Source organism: Scyliorhinus torazame, chromosome 3, assembly GCF_047496885.1.
Source record: "Scyliorhinus torazame isolate Kashiwa2021f chromosome 3, sScyTor2.1, whole genome shotgun sequence".
Classification (NCBI taxonomy): Eukaryota; Metazoa; Chordata; class Chondrichthyes; order Carcharhiniformes; family Scyliorhinidae; genus Scyliorhinus; species Scyliorhinus torazame.
The window spans coordinates 257,278,748-257,303,022 of record NC_092709.1 but is presented as its reverse complement, the minus strand read 5'-3'; the positions used below and the strand labels follow the sequence as shown (position 1 = coordinate 257,303,022).

Genomic DNA, 24,275 nt, shown 5'->3' with positions numbered 1-24,275 from the left:
CATTACCTTTGTCGTGACTGCGCCATATAATTTCTTTCATAAAGTACCTGAAATGTTGCTAAGGGTAATTTCTGACAACATCTCATGAATTTGCTCAATGGGCTATAGAACGTTAATGCAGACAATTACAATGCTCTATAACTGCTACCATGAATATTTCAAGTCATGGCAAAAAATAAATCTCCTTATTTGATGATATGAAAGTACCATTTACCATTCACAAACAACTGCAAATAAACTGACTAATGCTGTTAGTATATCTTTACTGATCAGCAAGCAGTTCTGTGCACCAAATATTTTAAAAGAACGTCGTTAAATTAGAATAAATGCCAAGTAATCATTTGCCCTAAATGCGATCACAATCTAAAGCAATTTTTGTTCTTTACCTACTGTATCAGTGGAGGTAATCTCAATCCCGAGGTACACCTTCAGCGGAATATCAGAATTGAGAGGCCACAACTGTTCAGGAAACTTAACAAGCCGGGTCTTGATCCTCTCGAAAAGAGAAAGCTGTGAGGCAACCTATTGAAAATCTTTAAAATGGCGAAGGGATTTGATAAGATAGCGTAGAGAAGACTTTTGTGCTTGAGGGAGATTAGTGGCCATAAAAAAATTCTTTACACATAGAATAGTGGGAATGTGCAATTTGATATTAACTGGAATGGTGAAAGTGAATGGTATAGATATGTTTAAGGAGCAATTAGAGAGGCGCATGAGGAAGCAAAGAATAGATCGAGCAGTCAAAGATATCGAATATCGAAAGAAATAGAAGTTAAAATAAAACAGAGGAAGGAGGCTTAAGACAAATGTCGGCAACAAAATTCAGTTAAAAACGAGGAAGGTTATAGGGAGTACAGGAAGGAATTGATAAAGTTAATACAGGAAGCAAAGAGAGGTTACAAGAAAAGATTAGTAGGCAATATTAAATTGAAATCAAAAACACTGTGGTCGCGATTAACCAAAATGCTTCTCAGTGTGGTAGCGAATGGGAATTTTGGTGAGCTTCCCGGCGTTCAGCCCGTCGATCTGTCACCGCTATAAAACGTTAATGGGTCCACTTAATGAGGGTCCACGGGCTTCACGACACAAATGATGATCCCGCCGCTTGATTTGCTGGGACCGCATTCGCCGGCCTCCCGCTAACAAGGGAAAGCAGCACTTAAACCGATCCTGCAGAGTCAGCCCCACACAGGTCGCAGCCAAACCGCCAAGAAGGCCAGCTCCATGATTCGGCAAAGCCGACCTGGGCAGATTACTGAATGCAGTAGAGGCATGATGGGTTACCCTGTTCCGCCAAGGGTCTCTGAGGGTCAGCCACAGGGCAGCCAGTGGTGCCTGGGAGCAAGTGGCAGCAGCCATCAGCTCGGGGAGGGTCACCAGGAAGAATGGAACCCACTGCCTCAAGAAGACCAACGATCTCCACCGGCCACATGGGTGAGTTGGCACTGAACCCCTCCCCCCCTCCTCCCAATGCACGCCAGCAGGTCAATAGCCGATTGGAGGAGTCCCAGAGGCTACGGGCACACGAGATGGTGCCGGCAATGCGTGGTACCAAGGCCAACACTGCTAGGGTGGCGACTGCAGTGGAGAGGCTGGTGCACGACGTCAGCATGAGTGGAGGTGTCCAAGGCATGTCTCAGTCACTGGCAGTCAGGGTTGAGAGTTGCGACAGCATGTCCCAGTTGCTGGGGGGGCGTGACCCAGTACCAGGCGGACGTAGATGAGATGCTGTAGGGCATCTCAAGTGGGCATTGCTGAGGCCCTCCAGAGAACTTCCCAGTCACTAGGAGATGTCTCCCAGTCCCAAGTGAGCATAGCCGAGGTGCTGTGGAACATGGCCCACTCTCAGGTGGCCATTGCCGAGGTGCTCCAGAGCATTTGCCAGTCATTGAGGAGTATCGCCGATGGTGTCAACACTGTGCTGCAGACCTTGGGGAGCCCACTACGACAGGCAGAGCCAGATGATGCAAAGGCATCCAGGTGCATTTCTACTCTGAGGTGAACCCCAGAGCCATATGAGCACTGACTGGGAGGAGGGGGCACTAGGTGCTAACCTAGAGTCACTCTGTGGAGTGGCAACAGCGACGACACGCTCTCCTGAGACCCACCCGACTGACAACTGCATGTCTCAGAATCAGCACCCAAACAGGGCGACATGGCGAGGCATGTGCCGCCAGCAAGTGTGCCAGGGGCCTCAGGCCCCAGAGCTCCCAGATGATGCCCACCAACGGCATCAAAGACCATCGGGAGTGGTAGAAAACAGGCTTCCTCCACGTCTTATGTGCATCCTGGGAACACACCTAGGTACAGTTGTAGAGCACGAAAGGTCGAGTTTATTGAGAGGGTACGGGTGGAATGGGTGGGGAGGCGGTAAGGGGGAGTTTTGTTCATCGTGTGGGGGGATAGGGGAGGGTCGGAAAGGGGTGTGGAAGCGTGCGGCACCATTGCGGTTTTGGGGACGTTGGGGATACATCTGTTAAATAATAAAAACTGTTGACCTCAATCAAAGTGCCTCTGGCACTATCTTCCGCAATGCAGGCTTAGCACAAATCCCATGCCCCATCTCCCCTGACATGGGCGTCCTGGATGCCTCTTCCCCCCCCCTCACTCCCAACCTGGCATGCCCTGCCCATGGAACCCTGGCCGCAGTGGGGGCCCATGCTCACCGGATGCCAGACCCTGTAACCCAGGCACCCGCACGTAACATTACCTTGACCAGCCGCTGGCCTCCTCCCCGGTGCACACACCCACCCTCTGGTCGCGGTAATGTCACCATGCTAGGATCCAGCCTCTGGGTGTTCGAATGTTGGCCACTGAATCCGTGGTGTTGCCACCTGCAGTGTTCAGGCACAGTATCCAGGCACCACGGTCTAATTGGCAATAAGCCCAACATGCTACATGGCACGCCTACACCAGGGATCCACTTGGGTGGTGTGAATTGCTCACTTAACATGATTGCCATTTCCCGATTAGCAATAGTCATCAGCTGTGCAGCCAGAGGCCTCCGCTGTCAGTGGGAGTTAGACATAGAAAAGCATAGAAAAATACAGCACAGAAGAGGCCCTTCGACCCACGATGTTGTGCCGAACCTTTGTCCTAGATGAATCATAGATTATCATAGAATTTACAGTGCAGAAGGAGGCCATTCGGCCCATCGAGACTGCACTGGCTCTTAGAAAGAGCACCCTACCCAAGGCCAACACCTCCACCCTATCCCCATAACCCAGGAACCCCACCCAACACTAAGGGCAATTTTGGACACTAAGGGCAATTTATCATGTCCAATCCACCTAACCTGCACATCTTTGGACTGTGGGAGGAAACTGGAGCACCCGGAGGAAACCCACACACACACGGGGAGGATGTCCAGACTCCGCACAGACAGTGACCCAAGCCGGAATCGAACCTGGGACCCTGGAGCTGTGAAGCAATTGTGCTATCCACAATGCTACCGTGCTGCCCTTCAGAACAAATTAATCTACACTATATCATTCTACCGTGATCCATGTACCTATCCAATAGCCGCTTGAAGGTCCCTAATGTTTCCGACTCAACTACTTCCACAGGCAGTGCATTCCCCCACTACTCTCTTGGTAAAGAATCTACCTCTGACATCCCCCCTATATCTTCCAGCATTCCCCTTAAATTTATATCCCCTTGTAATGGCTTGTTCCACCCGGGGAAAAAGTCTCTGACTGTCTACTCTATCTATTCCCCTGATCATCTTATAAACCTCTATCAAGTCGCCCCTCATCCTTCTCCGTCTAATGAGAAAAGGCCTAGCACCCTCAACCTTTCCTCGTAAGACCTACTCTCCATTCTAGGCAACATCCTGGTAAATCTCCTTTGCATCTTTTCCAAAGCTTCCACATCCTTTCTAAAATGAGGTGACCAGAACTGTACACAGTAATCCAAATGTGGCCTTACCAAGGTTTTGTACAGCTGCATCATCACCTCATGGCTCTTAAATTCAATCCCTCTGTTAATGAACGCTAGCACACCATAGGCCTTCTTCACAGCTCTATCCACTTGAGAGGCAACTTTCAAAGATGTATGAACATAGACCCCAAGATATCTCTGCTCCTCCACATTGTCAAAAACCCTACCGTTAACCCTGTATTCCGCATTCATATTTGTCCTTCCAAAATGGACAACCTCAAACTTTTCAGGGTTAAACTCCATCTGCCACTTCTCAGCCCAGCTCTGCATCCTATCTATGTCTCTTTGCAGCCAACAACAGCTCTCCTCACCATTCACAACTCCACCAATCTTTGTATCATCTGCAAATTTACTGACCCACCCTTCAACTCCCTCATCCAAGTCATTAATGAAAATCACAAACAGCAGAGGACCCAGAACTGATCCCTGCGATACGCCACTGGTAACTGGGATCCAGGCTGAATATTTGCCATCCACCACCACTCTCTGACTTCTATCGGTTAGCCAGTTCGTTATCCAACTGGCCAAATTTCCCACTATCCCATGCCTCCTTACATTCTGCATAAGCCTACCATGGGGAACCTTATCAAATGCCTTACTAAAATCCATGTACACTACATGCACTGCTTTACCTTCATCCACATGCTTGGTCACGTCCTCAAAGAATTCAATAAGACTTGTAAGGCAAGACCTACCCATCACAAATCTGTGCTGACTATCCCTAATCAAGCAGTGTCTTTCCAGATGCTCAGAAATCCTATCCCTCAGTACCCTTTCCATTACTTTGCCTACCACCAAAGTAAGACTAACTGGCCTGCAATTCCCAGGGTTATCCCTAGTCCCTTTTTTGAACAGGGACACGACATTCACCACTCTCCAATCCCCTGGTACCACCCCTGTTGACAGTGAGGACAAAAAGATCAATGCCAATGGCTCTGCAATTTCATCTCTTGCTTCCCATAGAATCCTTGGATATATCCCGTCAGGCCCGGGGGACTTGTCTATCCTCAAGTTTTTCAAAATGCCCAACACATCTTCCTTCCTAACAAGTATTTCCTAGAGCTTACCAGTCTGTTTCACACTGTCCTCTCCAACAATATGGCCCCTCTCATTTGTAAATACTGAAGAAAAGTACTCATTCAAGACCTCTCCTATCTCTTCAGACTCAATTCACAAACTCCCGCTACTACCCTTGATCGGACCTACCCTCTCTCTAGTCATTCTCATATTTCTCATATATGTGTAAAAGGCCTTGGGGTTTTCCTTGATCCTACCCGCCAAAGATTGTTCATGCCCTCTCTTAGCTCTCCTAATCTCTTTCTTCAGTTCCCTCCTGGCTATCTTGTATCCCTCCAACGCCCTATCTGAACCTGTTTCCTCAGCCTTACATAAGTCTTGTTCTTCCTCGTAACAAGACATTCAACCTCTTTTGTCAACCATGGTTCCCTCACTCGACCATCTCTTCCCTGCCTGACAGGGATATACATATCAAGGACACGTAGTACCTGTTCCTTGAACAAGTTCCACATTTCACTTGTGTGCTTCCCTGACAGCCTATGTTCCCAACTTAGGCACTTCAATTCTTGTCTGACAACATCGTATTTACCCTTCCCCCAATTGTAAACCTTGCCCTGTTGCACGCACCTATCCCTCTCCATTACTGAAGTGAAAGTCACAGAATTGTGGTCACTATCTCTAAAATGCTCCCCCACTAACAAATCTATCACTTGCCCTGGTTCATTACCAAGTACCAAATCCAATATGGCCTCCCCTCTGGTCGGACAATCTACATACTGTGTTAGAAAAGCTTCCTGGACATACTGCACAAACACCATCCCATCCAAACTATTTGATCTAAAGAGTTTCCACTCAATGTTTGGGAAGTTGAAGTCACCCATGACTACTACCCTGTGACTTCTGCACCTTTCCAAAATCTGTTTCCCAATCTGTTCCTCCACATCTCTGCTACTATTGGGGGGCCTATAGAAAACTCCCAACAATGTGACTGCTCCTTTCCTATTTCTGACTTCAACCCATACTACCTCAGTAGATAGATACTCCTCGAACTGTCTTTCTGCAGCTGTTATACTATCTCTAATTAACAATGCCACCCCCCACCTCTTTTACCACCCTCCCGAATCTTATTGAAACATCTATAACCAGGGACCTCCAACAACCATTTCTGCCCCTCTTCTATCCAAGTTTCCGTGATGGCCACCACATCGTAGTCCCAAGTACCGATCCATGCCTTAAGTTCACCCACCTTATTCCTGATGCTTCTTGCGTTGAAATATACACACTTCAACCCATCTCCATGCCTGCAAGTACTCTCCTTTGTCAGTGTTCCCTTCCCCACTGCCTCACTACACGCTTTGAATATCGTGTCCTGAATATTGGCTAACTTAGTTGCTGGACTACAAATATGGTTCCCATCCCCCTGCCAAATTAGTTTAAACACTCCCAAAGAGTACTAGAAAACCTCCCTCCCAGGATATTGGTGCCCCTCTGGTTCAGATGCAACCCGTTCTGCTTGTACAGGCCCCACCTTCCCCAGAATGTGCTCCAATTATCCAAATACCTGAAGCCCTCCCTCCTACACCATTCCTGCAGCCACGTGTTCAACTGCACTCTCTCCCTATTCCTAATCTCACTATCACGTGGCACCAGCAACAAACCAGAGATGACCACTCTGCCTATCCTGGCTTTTAACTTCCAGCCTAACTCCCTAAACTTGTTTATTACCTCCACACCCCTTTTCCTACCTACGTCATTGGTACCAATGTGCACCACGACTTCTGGCTGCTCCCCCTCCCCCTTAAGGATCTGGAAGACACGATCTGAGACATCCCTGGCCCTGGCACCCGGGAGGCAACATACCTTCCGGGAGTCTCGCTCGCGACCACAGAATCTCCTATCTATTCCCCTAACCATTGAATCTCCTATTACTATTGCTTTTCCATTCTCCCCCCTTCCTTTCTGAGCCCCAGAGCCAGACTCAGTGCCAGAGACCTGGCCGCTAGGGCCTTCCCCCGGTAGGTCATCCCCCCCAACAGCATCCAAAATGGTATACTTGTTTTGAAGGGGAACGGCCATGAGGGATCCCTGCACTGTCTGTGTGTTTGTTTTCTTTCCCCTGTCTGTAACCCAGCTACTCTTGTCCTGTACCTTGGGCGTGGTTACCTCCCTATAACTCTTCTCTATAACCCCCTGTGCCTCCCGGATGATCCGAAGTTCATCTAGCTCCAGCTCCAGTTCCCTAACACGATCTCTGAGGAGCTGGAGTTGGGTGCACTTCCCGCAGGTATAGTCAGCGGGGACACCAGTAGTATCCCTCACCACCCACATCCTACAGGAGGAGCATGCAACTGGCCTAGGCTCCATCCCCTCTTACCTTACAGAATATAGCTGCCCTGTGGACCAACTGGACCTCCGCCATCCGACTCTGCTCCCAGTCAGTTGCACTCTCTGTAAACTCCTGGCTCCCTTCTCGGTCTTTGCGGAAATGTAGGAAACAAAATGAAAGGAGCACCTTACTCCCTCCTCACCTAACTCCCTCAGTCACCAAACTCTCACTATAGCACTCAAATGCACCAAATTCAGCAATCAGCTGGGTGGTTGGTGGGATTGGCGGACAGGGGTTGGCGTTACCGCCGGAACAGGACTTCATGATCCAGGGGTTGGCATGGTAGACACAGGGGTGCTGTGTCACCCATCTCCCCCACCCTCCCCCACCCTCCCCCAGCCAGCCCATGGGCGCCAGACACCCCCCACCCTGATAGCGCCCCACCCCAACTGAGGCTGGCCCGCAGGAGGCTCCCCCATCCCCCGCCGAGCACCAGCCCCAGTGCCTCTGGGCTCACTGCCCGGGGGTGAAGATGGCTACTCACCTCCTCGGGTCCCTGCAGCTGCCCTTCCGCCGGCCTCACGTTTTTAAAAAGGGACACTAATCGGCGCCACATGACCACTTGCTGAGGAGGCTGTTAGATCATGGGAGGTGATTACGTAGACGGTCGCTCCAGTTAATTATATGGAAGTTGGGTATAAGTGGTGATTATTGGTTCTCGCCACGCTAAGGCAGGATCCTGATTTCGCCAATGGGCAAGAGCCAGTTAAATCACATCAGGTCGGTGGCCGGCGCGGTTCTTGATTTTGGCCTCTTCGTGAATTAATGACCTTGTCGCGCTCTAACTTAAGCACAAAATGGCCATTAAATCACGCCCTGTATGACTGTAGGAAGTGTGAGTAGTTTGCTAATGAAGACGTTGGACCTGTTAAAAATCCAAAGGGAAAATTCATGTGGCGGGAGAGAACAAATACAATTTGTTTAAACAAATATAATCATTTAAGGCAAAAATATTAAAAGTGTATCTGTGGATGATAAGACGAGTGCAATCAAAAATGAGAGAGAAATATTGGATAGGGCAGTAATAGATAGAGAAGATGAACTTAAAAGATCAGCATTACTGGAAGTACCAGCTAGTCTAGATGGAACGCATCCGAGGTTTGTTAAGAAAATTGCGAAAGATGTCATTTGAAACACGAAGGTCTGATGATAAAACCCAAGGAACACGAGAAAAAGCAGTGTAACAGAAAAGATCCTACAAACGTAAATGTAATGAAATGCTCCAAAATGATATAGCAGAAGGCCCTCGAAGGGTTGACTGCAGACAAAAGTTCTTTAGAATGCAGACAGCCATTATCGCACAGGCCTTGAGATAACGAAGCAGCTCATGCTGTGACCTGCAGATACCTTTAGTTCAAGTCGGAGAAATTTTCATAAAAGTTAAGTTTTAAGTTTCAAAAAGGGGACCAGTTTGCTACCCTTTAGTAGAAGGTAATTAGTTTAGCAAGCAATTGATTGAAATTGCCAGAATCTTGGGTGGGATTTTTCTGAAACCGGCGGGGCTGGAAACTCCGGCGCGAAGGAGTGGCGTGAAACACTCCGGCGTCGGGCTGCCCCGAAGGTGTCGAATCCTCCGCACCTTCAGGGGCTAGGCCGGCGCCGGAGTGGTTTGCGCCGTGCCGGCTGGCGCGGATGAGTTGGCGTATGCGCAGGTGCGCCAGCATGTGCTAGCGACATCCCAGCACATGCGCAGGGGGGCTTCATCTCCGTGCTGGCAATCGCGGACCAGTATACCAGCCGGCGCGGAGGAATACAGTGCCCCCACGGCACAGGCCCGCCCGTGGATCGGTGGGCTCCGATCGTGGGCCAGGCCACCATGGGGGCACCCCCCGGTGCCAGATCCCCCCGTGCCCCCCCTGAGGACGCCGGAGGATGCCCGCGGAGACAGGTCCTGCTGGCAAATGCCTGTTGTAACATACACCGGCGGGACCCGCCGAAAACGGGCGGCCACTCGGCCCATTGCGGGCCGGAGAATCGCTGGGGGGGGGGGGGGGGGGAGCGCTGCCAGGGGCCGCCAACTGGCGCAGCGCGATACCTGCCCTCGCCAAATCCCCGACGCCGAAAAATTTCGGCAGCCGGAGGGGGCGGGATTCATGCCACCCCACGGCAATTCTCCGACCCGGCGGGGGGCTTGAGAATCCCGCCCCTTAAGTTTGAATTACTTGAAATAAAATTTATTTGTGGACGATAGAAACTTAATGACACCAGTTTAAAGTGGAAATCTGGAGAGAACAGTTGATTTTAATACGGGACAATTCACCGCAGCTAACTGCTTCTTTTCAAAAAGCAGTCAACTTGTAAAATTGTAAAATGGGAAGAATATAACTTGAAACATTTAGGAATAGAAGAAAATACAATACTTATAAAAGAGAAGGGATTAAAAGGCTGGAATGCCACAGAATAATTAGCAGGAAGCCTCCCTGCCAGTGATCTGACAAACTAAGGTCAAGCTTAACATGAAGACATTCTCATGTTAGACATTACGGAAACTAGATGTAGAATCAAATGGACAAAAAAAGTATTTTGTTAAGAAGCAGGGGCATCATTCTCCGACCCCCGCCGGGTCGGAGAATGGCCGTTGGCCGCCGTGAATCCCGCCCCCGCCCCCGCCTAAGTCTCCGGTACCGGAGATTGGGCGGGGGCGGGAATCGGGCCGCGCCGGTTGGCGGGACCCCCCGCTCAATACTCCGGCCCGGATGGGCCGAAGTCCCGCCCAGAAATTGCCTGTCCCGCCTGCGTAAATCAAAGCAGGTATTTACCGGCGGGACCAGGCGGCGTGGGTGGGCTCCGGGGTCCTGGGGGGGGCGCGGGGCGATCTGACCCCGGGGGGTGCCCCCACGGTGGCCTGGCCCGCGATCGGGGCCCACCGATCCGCGGGCGGGCCTGTGCCGTGGGGGCACTCTTTCCCTTCCGCCTCCGCCACGGCCTCCACCATGGCGGAGGCGGAAGAGACTCTCCCCACTGCGCATGCGCGGGAAACTGTCGGCGGCCGCTGACGCTCCCGCGCATGCGCCACATTTCCGCGCCAGCTGGCGGGGCAACAAACACCATTTCCGCCAGCTGGCGGGGCGGAAATCCCTCCGGCGCCGGCCTAGCCCCTCAATGTTGGGGCTCGGCCCCCAAAGATGCGGAGCATTCCGCACCTTTGGGCCGGCGCGATGCCTGTCTGATTGGCGCCGTTTGTGGCGCCAGTCGGCGGACATCGCCCCGTTGGGGGAGAATTTCGCCCCAGAAGACAATACTTTAAAATAATGTCATGTAATCAGCAAGGCTGTTAGAAGATGATATGTATCCTGAATCGTTCTCAGCCAGGCGCTCACCCTGACTCTCAGCTAGCAGAGTGTTCTCGGTAATGGGAAGGACTGAACACGCAAACTGAGCAGAACCACAAAACAACCGGGAGAAAACCAACAGATAAAGAAGAGGGATTGTCAAGGAGGCCCGGGAAGGTCTGATCAGCCAACTGGGAGAATTCAGAAGCAAGATCTTTTTACTTTTCGGTAAAGACAGTGATTTTATCTTTTGAAAGAAAAATTAATAATGAAATAACTTAAAGTTTTAACCTGAAACAGTGGTTATTACAAAGTCTACTTTACTTACTTAGCAATGGGGGACCCAGGATCGATGCTACTAAGTGGTAAGTAGATAAAATTCTTCTATGAAGATATGGGTTATGCCGGGGATAACTTGAAACACTACTTTGACCCGAAAAGCATCCAGCTAAGTCTGCATAGGAGTCAGGGAGTGAGAATCCCTGTTCACCATTTAGAATATCTTGACCCTTTTTTGGTGTAGGGGGAATTCTAAGAACAGTGGTGAGTTTTTTTACTTCAGGTTGCACCGTTAGAAATATCAATCTTTCAGTTGGTTACAGGTATACTGACAAATGAGGAGAAGGTTGCTCATGTCATGCTATTATTTAAGAATACAGAGAGGAAGTAGGACAGTCAACCCAATATCACTGGTGAGAAAGTTATTATGATAAACTTTCATTTGGAAAGACATGTGTTAATCAAGAAGTGCCAGCATGGACCTTTAAAGGCAAATTGTGTCTGGGTTCTTGAATTCTTTGAGGAGGTAACCCAAAAGGTTAACCAAGGTAGTGTAGTAGATGTGGGGCAGGATTCTCCGATCGGCGATGCCGAAATCGAGTTCGGCAATCGGCCGGAGAACCCCCTTTTGCGCCGAAATCGGGGTGGAGGCGCTTTTGTGATGCTCCGTCCTCTCAAAAAATGGCGTACTCGAAGAGTATGGTGCACGCCATCGGAACAGCCCCAGGACGTCACCTGAGGCCCTCCCCTGATGCCCAACCCACAATGGGCGGAGTTCCCGACGGCGCTGAACACTTATGCTGTTTTCTTCCCATCGACCCCGCGTGGCGGCTGCAGACTGTGTTCAGCGCCGCCACAATCAGTGGGGGGGTGGGGGGGAGGGGGCGGGGTCATGCCTCTGGTTTGGGGGGGCTTCGGCGAGGGCTGGGGGGGATTGGTGGGGTGTGGTCCGGGGTGGTGAGGGAGGTTACTGGGGGTCATTATTTGGTAGGCCGGGTCGACACGTGGCCGGCGCCATGTTGCACGGCACAGCCATCACAGGCCAACGCTGTGCGAAGGCATAGCCACGGATCCGGCCATTCTCCAGCCATTTTTGGCGAGGGAGCTGGGAGCTTTATCCACCACAGCTGCTCGCCCCGCCAACGGTCCTGGAATCGGTAAAGCTGTTGCACCATTTTTTCTGGCGTAAAACGTTACTGTTCCCACGCCAGAGTCAGCACTTAGTCTGGAAATCAGAGAATCCAGCCCGTGGACTTTCAAAAAGTATTTCTCAAAGTGCCACAGAGGTGAAAATTCTTGGAATTAAGGAGAAAGTGGATGACATGGTCCTTAGGGGGGAGGGGGAGCAGCCCCAAGTCGTGGTCCACATTGGCACTAACGACATGGGTTGCTCACTTATAGATCATCACCTTTGGCATCAGGGCTATCTCTAGTTATTCCTGTTGAACATTCAATGGTTAATGTTCAACAGGAACATCAGAACAGCTCTACCTCAGCTACATGTTCCAGATCCTGATCAACATGATGCTGTTAAGAAAATTCATCAACAAAGAGAAAAACAAAAACAACACTACAACTTAATGCCAAGAATCTGAATTCTCGGACAGAAAATGATACTGTCTGATTCAGACTTCCTGAAAGAGGTTGGTCTGACATTGCTCATATTATTAGACAAATCTCTCCAAGATCGTATCTGATAAAAACGTCAGATGATGCTATCATTAGAAGAAATCATTGAGGTATGCTTAAAGTTAAAGGTCAAACACAAATTTTTCCTGATCTTGATTTGAATCACACGGTTTCAAGGCATGTTGAAAAACAACTATATTCAAATCAATCAACAAGGACGTTAAAACTTCTATTTCATCTGTAAAGTTAAGAAGATCCACAAGAAGAACAAGAAAACCAAGTCAATTAAATTTATTAACTGTAGCATAATTTTATGTTTGCTGTACTTTGTAACCACTACATTCTGAATGTAAAATTCTCTTTTATATCCAAAAGCAAATGGTAAAAAAAAAGGGGGGGATGTAGTGATCTCTGTAATTAATAATACATGATCAGACTATGTTAAGCAAGTACAAGCAAATGAACACTAGATAGCCACACTATCAGGACCTACATGAATGTGTTCCAGGGCAGCACAGTGGCCCAGTGGTTAGCACTGCTGCCTACGGCACTGAGAACCCGGGTTCGATCCCAACTCCGGGTCACTGTCTGTGTAGAGTTTGCACTTTCTCCCTGTGTCTGCGTGAGTTTCACCCCCACAACTCAAAGATGTGCAGAGTAGTGCATTGGCCGTGCTAAATTGCCTCTTAATTGGAAAAAAATAATTGGGTACTCTAAATTTATAAATAAAATTAAAAAAATAATAAGAAATGTTTTCCCGCTCTTTCTTCGAGGAGTGTGTGTCAGGATTGCAGAGAGAACAGAAGTGAGAAAGCTAGAGAGAAGTTATTAGTTATCAGAGTTTTATATCAACTGATTTAATGGTTAATATTCTACAGTTTATTTGTCTTACTAGTTTAGTATTACGTAAAAAGAACTCACAAGGTTATTTTGTATTACTCAATAAATTACTTAATCATTGCTGGAAGATTACGGCTGTCATTTAACAACTTGGCTTGATTAAGAGAGTAATAAATATATTACATATCGTAATATAACAGAGTGGGTAAAGAAAAATTATTCTTCCTGGTGAATGGATCAATAGCTAAAAGTCAGAGGCTGGAATTTTGCCTGTATTGGCAGGGTCACGGATGAGGAACCAGGAAGATATGAACATACAAATTAGGAGCAGGAGTAAGCCACTCAGTCCCACCAGCCCACTCAATAAGGTCATGACTGAGCTGATTTTAACCTCAACTCCACGTTCCCAACCTCAACTCCACATTCCCACTTACCTCCAATATCCTTTCACCCCCTTGCTTCCAAGAATCTATCCACCCATGCCTTAAATATTCAAAAATTCTGCTTCCACCTCCGTTTGAGGAAGAGAGTTCCAAAAATCATTATGTTCGGTGAGAAAACAATCTCCTCATCTTTGTATTATATAGGACTTCCGGTGACGGCGGGTGGAAGGCGAATGCACAATGGAGGGCTCCCGTTCGGGAACGGCATTTTAAGGGCTTTAATCCCAGTCCCAGGGTCCACGGAGGCGGCAAAAGCAGGGAGAAGGCACAGAGGTGGCAGAGTGAAGGCACAGTGAAGAAAAATGTCGAGGGTGAGCAAAAGAATGTCCGTAAGGAAAACAGCTGAAGGTCTGTCGGGGAGTGAAAAGGTCACCGCGGGGTCACCAAGGAAAATGGAGGCTGCAGCACCAGGGGAAGCCGCATTGCTTACGGCTGAAGAAATAACTAAGGTGATGGCTGCGGAGTTCGAAAGGCAGTTTACAAAATACATGGAGACAATGAGGAAGGAGATTAGAGAGGTTTTGAGTATGCTGGTGGAGGAGGCGATTTCCCCGGTGACGAAGGCAGTGGCGAGCGCAGTGGCGGAGGTGCGAGAGCAAGGGGAGGTGCTGAAGGAAGTGGAGGAGACGTTATTGCAGCACGGTGATCAACTTGTCTCGATGGGGAAGGAGATGCAGAAGGTGATGGACATTAACAAGGATCTGCGAGGAATAACGGAAGACCTGGAAAACAGATCCAGGCAACAGAATTTGAGGATTGTGGGGCTGCCCGAAGGAGTTGAAGGACCGAGGCCGGCTGAGTATTTTGCCGCGTTGCTGGCGAAACTATTGGGGGAGGGGGAGGATCCCTCCCGATATGAACTGGATCAGGCTCATTGGTCGTGGAGGCCTATACCAAAGGCAAGTGAGCCGCCAAGGGTAGTGAGTCTGTGCTTCCGTAGGTACAGTGTGAAGGAGAAGGTCCTGAGCTGGGCAAAGCAGAAGCGGGTGGTGCAGTGGGCTAGAGCTGGTATACGTGTATACCAGGACTTTACGGTGGAGCTGGCGAGGTGGCAGGCTGCCTTCAACCGGGCAAAGAGGGCGCTGTACATTAGCAAGGTGCAGTGCGGCATTGTATATCCAGCAAAGCTGAGGGTGACTTACAAGCTCAGGGACTTTTATTTTGGAACGGCGGAAGCAGCGGAGGAGTTTGCGAAGGCAGAAGGACTGTGGCAGAACTGAGAAATTGAGAAATGGCCATGTGCCGATGTAACTTCATGACTGTATTTTCTTCTTTTGTGTTTCACTGCATGCGGGTGTATGGGCTAAAGGAGCCAATGTTGTATATATTTGGACAAGGGAAGTGATGGGACTTTCACTCGAAATGAGGGCTCTTTGGGGTGTAGGTGGATATGCGGGGTTTGTGTGCTAAAAGGGGATTTCTGGGCTTTCCTAGGGCCGGGCAAGGGGGAAAGGGACCCAGGCGGGGGCCTCCACGCTGGCCGGTTTAAGCTGGCCAGTGAACGTGAGTGAGGTGGGGGAGGGGCTGCGGCCATCGGAGCCTGGCAGAACAGGGTCCGAGTGGTCTAGCCGGGGTGGAAAGTTGGGGGGAAGGAACCGAGGTTGGGGGGAGGAGTTTTACAAGAGGCAGTGGATGGGAGGAGTTGGAGACTGGTGGAGGAGGGTGGGGGGGTGGTACAACTCTTGGGTATCATGTACGGTACTCTTTCAGAGGTTGGAGGGCGTTGAGTATAGGGGGGGAGGGGGAGTGGACTCTATAAATCAATGGTGACCATGGGTGGTCCCGGACTCCTTTTTCTTTTTCTCCTTTGTTTTTTTGTTGCCACCGTGGGAGGATTTGTTTTACTGGATGCATATATTGACAGGTGGGCCGTTGTTTGGGGTGGTGGGAGGATGGGATCGTTGGTATTGTTAAGTGGATTGATTTTGTATTTGTTACCGTTTACTGTTTGTGGGTGGGGTGTAAATGTTGAAGGAAAATGTGAAAATGGAGAATAAAAACATTTTAAAAAATAAATCTTTGTATTATATAAACCACCCTTTATTTTTAAACGGCGACTGCGAATTCGAAGTTTTCCAACAAGAGGAACCATCCTTTCCACATCCACTGTCAGGGTCTTGCATGTTTCCGTCAAGTTGTTTCTTACTTTTCCAAAACCTAGTGGATATAAACCTAGCCTGTCCAACCTTCCATAGAATCCCTACAGTGCAAAGGAGGCCATTCGCACATTGAGTCTGCACTGTCCCTCCGAAAGAACACCTAGGCCCACGCCCCCACCCTATACCCATAACCCAGCAGCCCTACCTAACCTTTTGGAATCTAAGAGGAAATTTGGCATGTCCAATCCACCTAACCTGCACATCTTTGGACTATGGGATGAATCTGGAGCACCCGGAGGAAACCCATGCAGACACAGGGAGCATGTGTAAACTGCACGCAGAGAGTCACCCAAGTCCCGAGTCTGTGATGCTGTGAGGAAGCAGTGCTAACCACTGTGCCACCATGCCACCCTCATAAGACAACCCACCCATTCCTCCTATCAGTCTAATAAACTTTCTTTGAACTGCTTCCAATGAATTACTTAAATAAGGAGACCAATACTGTACACAATGCTCCACCAATGCCCTGTGTATATTTTTAAAATTCGTTCATGGTATGTGGGTGTAACTGGGCCAGCATTTATTACCCATCCCTGATGGCATTTCAGAGTCAACCACATTTCTGTGGATCTGGAATTATGAGCAGGACATGCCAGGTAAGGACAACAGATTTCCTTTCCTAAAGGACATTAGTGAACCAGATGGGTTTTTACGACAATGGTTTCATGGTCCTCATTATACTTTTAACTCCAGATTTTTATATCAAATTCAAATTTCACCATCTGCCATGGCGAGATTTGAACCCTTCCCCAGAGCAATACCCTAGGTCTCTGGATTACTAGTCAGTGACATTACCATTACAGCACTGCCTCCCCATAAATGAAGCATAACTTCTACTTTTGCATTCAATTCCCCTCACAACAAGCAAAATATTCTATTAGTTTTCCTAATTACTCGCAGTACCTAAATTAACATTTTTTTATTCATGCATTAGGTCACCCAGATCCCTTGCACCTCAGAGCTCTGATATCTCTTGCCATTCAGAACATATGCTTCTTTTTTTATTCTTCCTGCCTTCCCACATTATACTCCATATGCCAGATCCGTTCTTACTCACTTATCCCTTTGCAGCCTCCTGAGGTCCTCTTCACAACTTACCTTCCTACCTGTCTTTGTATCACCAGAAAATTTAGCAACCATACCTTCTGTCCCTTTGTCCAATACATTTATATAAGTTGTAAAAGTTGAGCCCTGAGCACTGGTCCCTGTGGCTCACTCATCATCACATTCTGCCAACCAAAAATGACCCATTTATGCCGACTGCCTGTTAGCTAGCCAATCTTCTATCCATGCCAATATGTTACCCACTACACTATGGGCTTTTATTTTCTGCAATAACCTTTTGTGTGGTATCTTATCAAATGGCGTCTGGAAATCGAAGTACATACATCCACCTGTTCCCCGTTATCCACAATAGAAATTACTTCTTCAAAGAACTCCAATAAATTGGTTAAACATGGTTTCCCTATCACAAAACCATGTTGACTCTGCTTGATTACTTCGAATTTATCCAAGTGCCTTGTTATAATGGCTTTAATAATGGCTTCTAATATTTTTCCTAAGACAGAGTTAAGCTAACTTGCCTGTAGTTTCCTGCTTTCTGTATTCTATACTTTTTGAATAAAGGAGTTATAACCCAATGGAACCTTTCTAGAATCTTGGGAATTTTGGAAAAATTAAAACTAAAGCATCAACTGCCTTACCAGCCGCTTCTTTTGAGACCCTAGGATGAAGTCCATCAGGGCCTAGGAACTTGTCAGCTTGAAACTCCAACAATTTGCGCAGTACTACTTCCCTGGTGATTGTATTTTTCTGAGTTCTTCCCTCCCTTCCCTTCCCTGATCTACAGCTATTTTTGAAAAGTTACTTATAACCTCTATTCTGAAGACCGATGCAAAATACCTGTTCAAGTCATCTGTTATCTCCTAAATTTCCATAATTATTTCCCCAAACTTATTTTCTTTGGACCAGCACACACTTTGTTAACTTTTTTTAATATACAAAGAAACCATTACTATCTGTTTTTAGATTTCAAGCTAGCTTTCTCTCAGTCCAGTGCCGCCACAGTCAGGGGAGGGCCAATCCGCGGGCAGGCAGGGACATATTCGGGGCTGGGGATACTGTGGTGGGGCGTTCCGGGGCGTGTGAGCCGGCCGAAGGGCAGGACTATTTCGCGGGCTGGGTCCACAAGCGGTCGCCGCCATGTTGCACGGCATGGCCGCTGCAGGCCACCGCTCTGCGCATGCGCAGCCACGGACCTGGCAATTCTCCAGGCTGTATCGGCAGCTAGAGCTGGGTGCTATATCTGCCTCTCTGCTAGCCCCCCAAAAAACGGGGAATCGGTGGCTGTTTTGTGTCAGTTTTCCCCACTGTTCCCACGCCAATTGGGGACATAGCCCGAGAATTGGAGATTCCAGCCCTCTGTATCTGATAGCACATAGCATTTGAAACAAAACAGATGAACTGATCATGCAAATATAAATTAATAAGTACAATCTGACAGCCATTGCAGAGACATAGCTGCAGCATGACATAGATTAGATCCTGAATATTGAAGAGTATGTGACATTTAAGAAGGACAGGAAACTAGATAAATGTGGAAGGGCGGCTCTGTTAATTAATTATGGTATGAGCGCAATAGAGGGGAATGACTTAATTCTGGCAACCTAGATGCAGAAGTGGTTTGAGTAGAAATGAGAAATGATTAAGGCAAGAAGTCACTTGTAGAGTGGTGTACAGTCCCCCTAACAGTACCTACATGGTAGCACGTAGTATAAAGGAAGAAATAATGGAAGCTTGTCAGAAATGTATACCGAAGGGGTGGCATGGTGGCACAGTGATTAGCACTGGGACTGGGGTGCTGAGGACCCGGGTTCGAATCCAGGCCCTGGGTCACTGTCCGTGTGGAGTTTGCACATTCTCCCCATGTCTGTGTGGGTTTCACCCCCACAACCCAAAGGTGTGCAGGTTAGGTGGATTGGCCACACTAAATTGCCCCTTAATTGGACAAAATTAAGAGGGCAGCCCTGACCTGGGCCTTGACCACTGCCTGTACAGGAAGAGAGAGGAGGTAGGACATGCAGGACTGAGTCCGCCGCTGCCACGCGAGGATCCCAGATGGTGAGACCACATGAGACCCACGCCATCAGGAATTCGGCCGGTCGGCAACGGAGCATCGTTGGGTGGGCCTCAGGCAGTGGCCTTAGGCGGTGGATACTCGCCACGGTGTACTCCATGAGTACGCCGATTTTTGGGGGGTGGAGAATTTTAAAACCGGCGGCGCTTCCGATTTCGGCACCAAAACCATCGCCCCATCACCGAATGCGATGTTGGTGTCGGGGAGCGGAGAATCCAGCCCCACAAATCCTGCCCCAGCATCAACAATTAGTCTCAGGAATGGAGAATTCCACCGAAGAAACTTTGAATTAAATAAGGAATTAAGGAAACAGGTGACTGGAGTAAGCATCATTTACTTCTGCGCATGTCAGCCTGTGATTTTCCACTTACAGTAAATGAACAGAAATTTGGGACCATGCAAAACGCAGAAGTGAAAATATATTTTTTTATTCATTCATGGGATGTGGGCACTCAGCATTTATTTCCCATTGCTAATTTTCCAGTTAAGAGTCAACCACTTGCTGTGGGTCTGGAGTCACATGTAGACCAAACCAGGCAAGGATGGCAGACTTCCTTCCCTAAAGGACATTAGTTCCCAGATGGGTTTTTACGACAATCAACAATGATTTCATAGTTGGCGCTAGACTTTTAATTCCAGATTTTTATTGAATTCAGATTTTACCATGTGCAGCGGCGGGATTTGAGCCTGAGTCCCCCAGAGCATTACTCTGGGTCTCTGGATTACTAATCCAGTGACAATACCACTATGCCACCACCTCTCTGGTCAGGAAGACTAAAAAAGAATTAAGTTATGGAGGAGGTATAAAGTCACAGGGAAAGAATTGTGGACTTGTCTGCACGATACTAAAATCTAAATATTCATGTCCTATTTCCACGAGAAACATGAATGATAATCAGCTGCAAATCATAGAACATACAGTGCAGAAGGAGGCCATTCGGCCCATCGAGTCTGCACCGACCCACTTAAGCCCTCACTTCTACCCTATCCCCGTAACCCAATAACCCCTCCTAACCTTTTTGGACACTAAGGGCAATTTAGCATGGCCAATCCACCTAGCCTGCACGTCTTTGGACTGTGGGAGGATACCGGAGCACCCGGAGAAAACCCACACAGATACGGGGAGAACGTGCAGACTCCACACAGACAGTGACCCAAGCTGGGAATCAAACCTGCGACCCTGACGCTGTGAAGCCACAGTGCTATCCACTTGTGCTACCATGCTGCCCTTTGGCAAATCATTGGTAAGGTGCACTTTTTTGTGCTTTCCAAGGAGTCATCGACGACCATCATTTTCTGGTCACCTAATGTTACTGCCACTATTCCTTATTATCCCTCTTTACTGCAGATTCAGGGATCTTCTTTCCAGATATCAGGAAAGAGGATGGAACTGCCAAGAAACTAGTTCTGCCAGCAGTGCAATTCATTGTTCCCTCGGCGCCCTGGTGATGTTATTAAAGGCAGACTAAAGCCAGATAGAAGCTGCTTGATGTCAAATTGCTTTTCAAAAAGTACTCCTTGGTTCATTGCAACTGTCATTGTGAGATGGAATCCTATCTCCAGCAACAATAATAACAACTTATATTTATACACTGCCTTTAACATAATAAAAGAGGGGCATCACAGGAATATTTTACAACAAAATATGATACCGAGGGTTGTGGGGCTGGGGGAGATTACAGAGATAGAGAGGGGAGAGCCAATGGAAGGATTTGGAAACAGGGAAGAGAATTTTAAAATCAAGACATTGCTTGAGAAGGAGCCCATTGTAGGTCAGCGAGCTCAGTAGTAATAGATGAAAAGGATTTGGTACGACTTAAGGCACAGGGAGCAGAGCTTTGAGTGAACTCCTGATTAGGGAGGGTGGGATATAGGAGACCAGCCAGATTGTCTTGGAATAGCCAAGCCTAGATGTACTAAAGGCGTGAATGAGGGTTTAAGCAAAAGACGTGCTGAGACTGGCGATAAGGAAGGCAATGTTGCAGAGATGAGAAAAAGGGGGTCTCAGTGACGGCTATTTGGCAGCTCACCTTGAGGTCAAAAATACACCAAGATTGCGAACAGACTAGTGTCGGCTCAAACTGTTGTCAGGAGAGGAATGCCATTGGTAGCTAAAGAACCGAGATTGGAATGATGACCCAAAACAATGGCTTCAGTTTTCCAATATTTAATAGGAGAAAATTTCTGTTCATTTAGTACTAGATGTCGGACAAACAGTTTGATAATTTAGCAATCGTGGAGGAGTTGACAGGGATTATAATGAGTGTTAACAGTTTACTTTTAAAAATTAATACTGTGTTTTTGGATGAGGTCACGAGAAGCAGTGTGCAGATGAGAAATGGAAGGGTATCGTGGGAGGGATTCTCCGACCCCCCGCCGGGTCGGAGAATCGCCGGGGGGCGGCGTGAACCCCGCCCCTGCCGGCTGCCGAATTCTCCGGTGATATCTTTGTATCATCTGCAAACTTAGCAACAGTGTCTTCAGTTCCTTCTTCCAAATCGTTAATGTATATTGTAAAAAGTTGTGGTCCCAACACTGAACCCTGCGGAACACCATTAGTCATGGGCTGCCACCCTGAAAAATACTTTTATTCCCACTCCGTGTCTTCTGCCAGCCAATCTTCTATCCACACAATTTGCATATTCTGTTTTGGGATATCGCAACAGAGAAGCCAAGGATAACTCCTTGTAGGACACCAGAGGTGTCAGTGTTGGAGTGGAAAGAAAAGACTTTGGGCAAAATTTTCAGTCTGTTCATGACGGCGGGCTCTTCCAGGGGGTGGGGGGTAGAGATGCAGAAATCTCATCCATTGTAACTGATACTCTGGCTATGATTAGATAGATAGGAATGGAACCAGGCGAGAGCAGGCCCACGCAAGGATCTTACCATCAACTCTGCTAGTTGAAAGGAGCAGCACAGCAGGGGCAGCTGATCCATGATGATCAAGAAATCCATGAGCTCCTTGGGATTATTTTTGTATTTCAGGGTAATGCTGGGGAACGATCCATTGGAGAGATCCATGGGGCGGGGCTCCCCATGTCCGTGGGGAGGGTAGTTCCCGGGGAGGGGGTGTTCCCCTTATCCATGGCGGGAGGCTCCCTGGGGGTCTCCTAAGCCATCGGAGGCCCCCAGGTGGTTAGGCTCTGGACAGGATGGTACCCTGGCACTCACGTTGCCACATGGACAGGCGCTAAGGAGCCTGGGTGCCAGGTTGTCACTTAATAGGTGGGGTATGGGTGCTTGAGAATCCCCTAGCAGCTAAGTTGGGGCATTGAGTGGGGGGTCCAGAGGCTGCAATGGGGGGTCCAGGGAATGGGGAAATCATGGTGGTATATAAAAATGGTGTCCCAATCTCTTTCTGCACTGATGAGCTGATCTTGTCAGTGCAGGAAATGAAGGTAGGTGTGGCCTCAGCGGGACATTCCTCACCGAGGCAAAAAAAAAGAGTCCTATTTGATAGTGGGGTCGATATGGATGCTGCAAGCATGGAGAAATACCCCATTAAAAGCGCTCAAAATGAGGCTCTGTTTTAAATCATGCCCAAAGTCAAAGGGAATCAGAAGGAAAGCACTCTATTGGTTGGAGTCATACATAGCTCAAAGGAAGATAGTTATGGTGGAGGCCAACCCTCTCAGCCCTTGGACAAGCTGCAGCAGTTCCACAGAGTAATCATTACACAGTGTCCAGTCCCATTCACAATTTCTCAGATACTGAATCAGTCTCTGCTTTCAAGCAGCATGACCTGGACAGCGTTCAAGCTTGAGCTGATATGTGGCAAGTAACGTACATGCCTCCCAAGTGCCAGGAAATGACCACATCTAAAAAGAGAAAATCTAACCATCTCTCTTTGATGTTCAATGATATTACCATTATTGCAGTGTTTGAGACTTTCATGTTGACAAGAAAGTGAACTGGACCAGCCATATAAGTGTTATGTACAAAAGAGTAAGTCAGAGGCTGGGAATTTGTTAACTCACCTCTTGATCCCCCAAGCCTGACCATCATCTGGAAGGTGTGATGGAATACTCTCCACTTGTCTGGGTGAGTACAGTTCCAATCCCATTCAGGGCAAAGCAACTCACTTTATCAATACCCCATCTGCCACCTTAAATATTCACCACCGGCACAAAGTGACAGCTATCTGTACCACTTCCAAGATGCATGGCAGCAACCTGCCATGTACATTCCAAACCCGTGAGTTCTACCACCGAGATGCTTGGATATTAGATGCTTGGTAAAATCACCACCTTTATATTCCCCTCCAAGTCCTCACCACACTCACTTGCAACTGTTCCTTCCTTCACCGTAACTGGGTCAAAAATCTGGAACACCCTCTCTAACAGCACTGTGCGTGTACCTATATTACATGGTCGGCAACTATTCAAGACGGCAGCTCACAACCACCTTCTCAAGGGCAATTAGGGATGGGCAACAATTGTTGACCTTGCCAGCAATCCTCGCATCTCATGAACAAATAAAATGATTGATTTCTGCTATCCTGAACTGACCCAAGCATGTGTATTGAGGTATTTTGTAGATTTTACTAAGGCTAAAAGGAACATAAATGGAATATTAACCTGTCCAGCTGTGTCCAATATGTCCAAATGTGCAGGATCATCACTAATTCGTACTTGAGTCTTGTATGCATCTTCTGCAGGGAGAGAAATGTGAATTTAAACATTATTTGATCCATTGTGCCTTGTAGTTTTCTTCTAATATTTGTTGTCACTGTTAAACCAGCATTTCCTGGTTTGGAACAATGTACTTTTATTTTTTGGAACTAAACAACTCAAATGTTTAAAGAGCTATTATTTTCATGAGGAAGTGAATTGACGTGCAAGATGAAATATTTTCCCTCTTTTATTTGCAATCAATGTTTCATTTCATCTCTTGTTTGGGGCATTGCAAGAAAAAGATCTGTGTTTATGTAGAATCTCATCACATCCTCAAACTCACCCAAAACAATATTTGTGAGTTGGTTTTTGAAGTGTAGTCACTATTGTTATGTCAGTAAAGTCAGCAGCCAATTTGTACACGCAAGGGCCCAGAAACGACAAGTGCGGTAAATGGTCAAATTGCACAACCTCGATTTTAACTCAATCTGCCAGTGGGAATGGCCAGGCAAACAGTTAATATTGGAGAAATAAGGCTTACTGCCCAGTTGTACCTTGAAAC

The 24,275-nt window shown here is 47.9% G+C and overlaps 1 protein-coding gene across 1 annotated transcript in view; it reads right to left on the bottom strand.

Moving 5' to 3' along the window:
• The window catches only part of rit1 (Ras-like without CAAX 1), a 332,174-nt gene that overhangs the window by 287,043 nt on the left and 20,856 nt on the right, over positions 1-24,275 (bottom strand). The window contains 1 exon segment of the mRNA XM_072497956.1: positions 23,678-23,751. Coding sequence (XP_072354057.1) covers positions 23,678-23,751 — 74 coding nt within the window.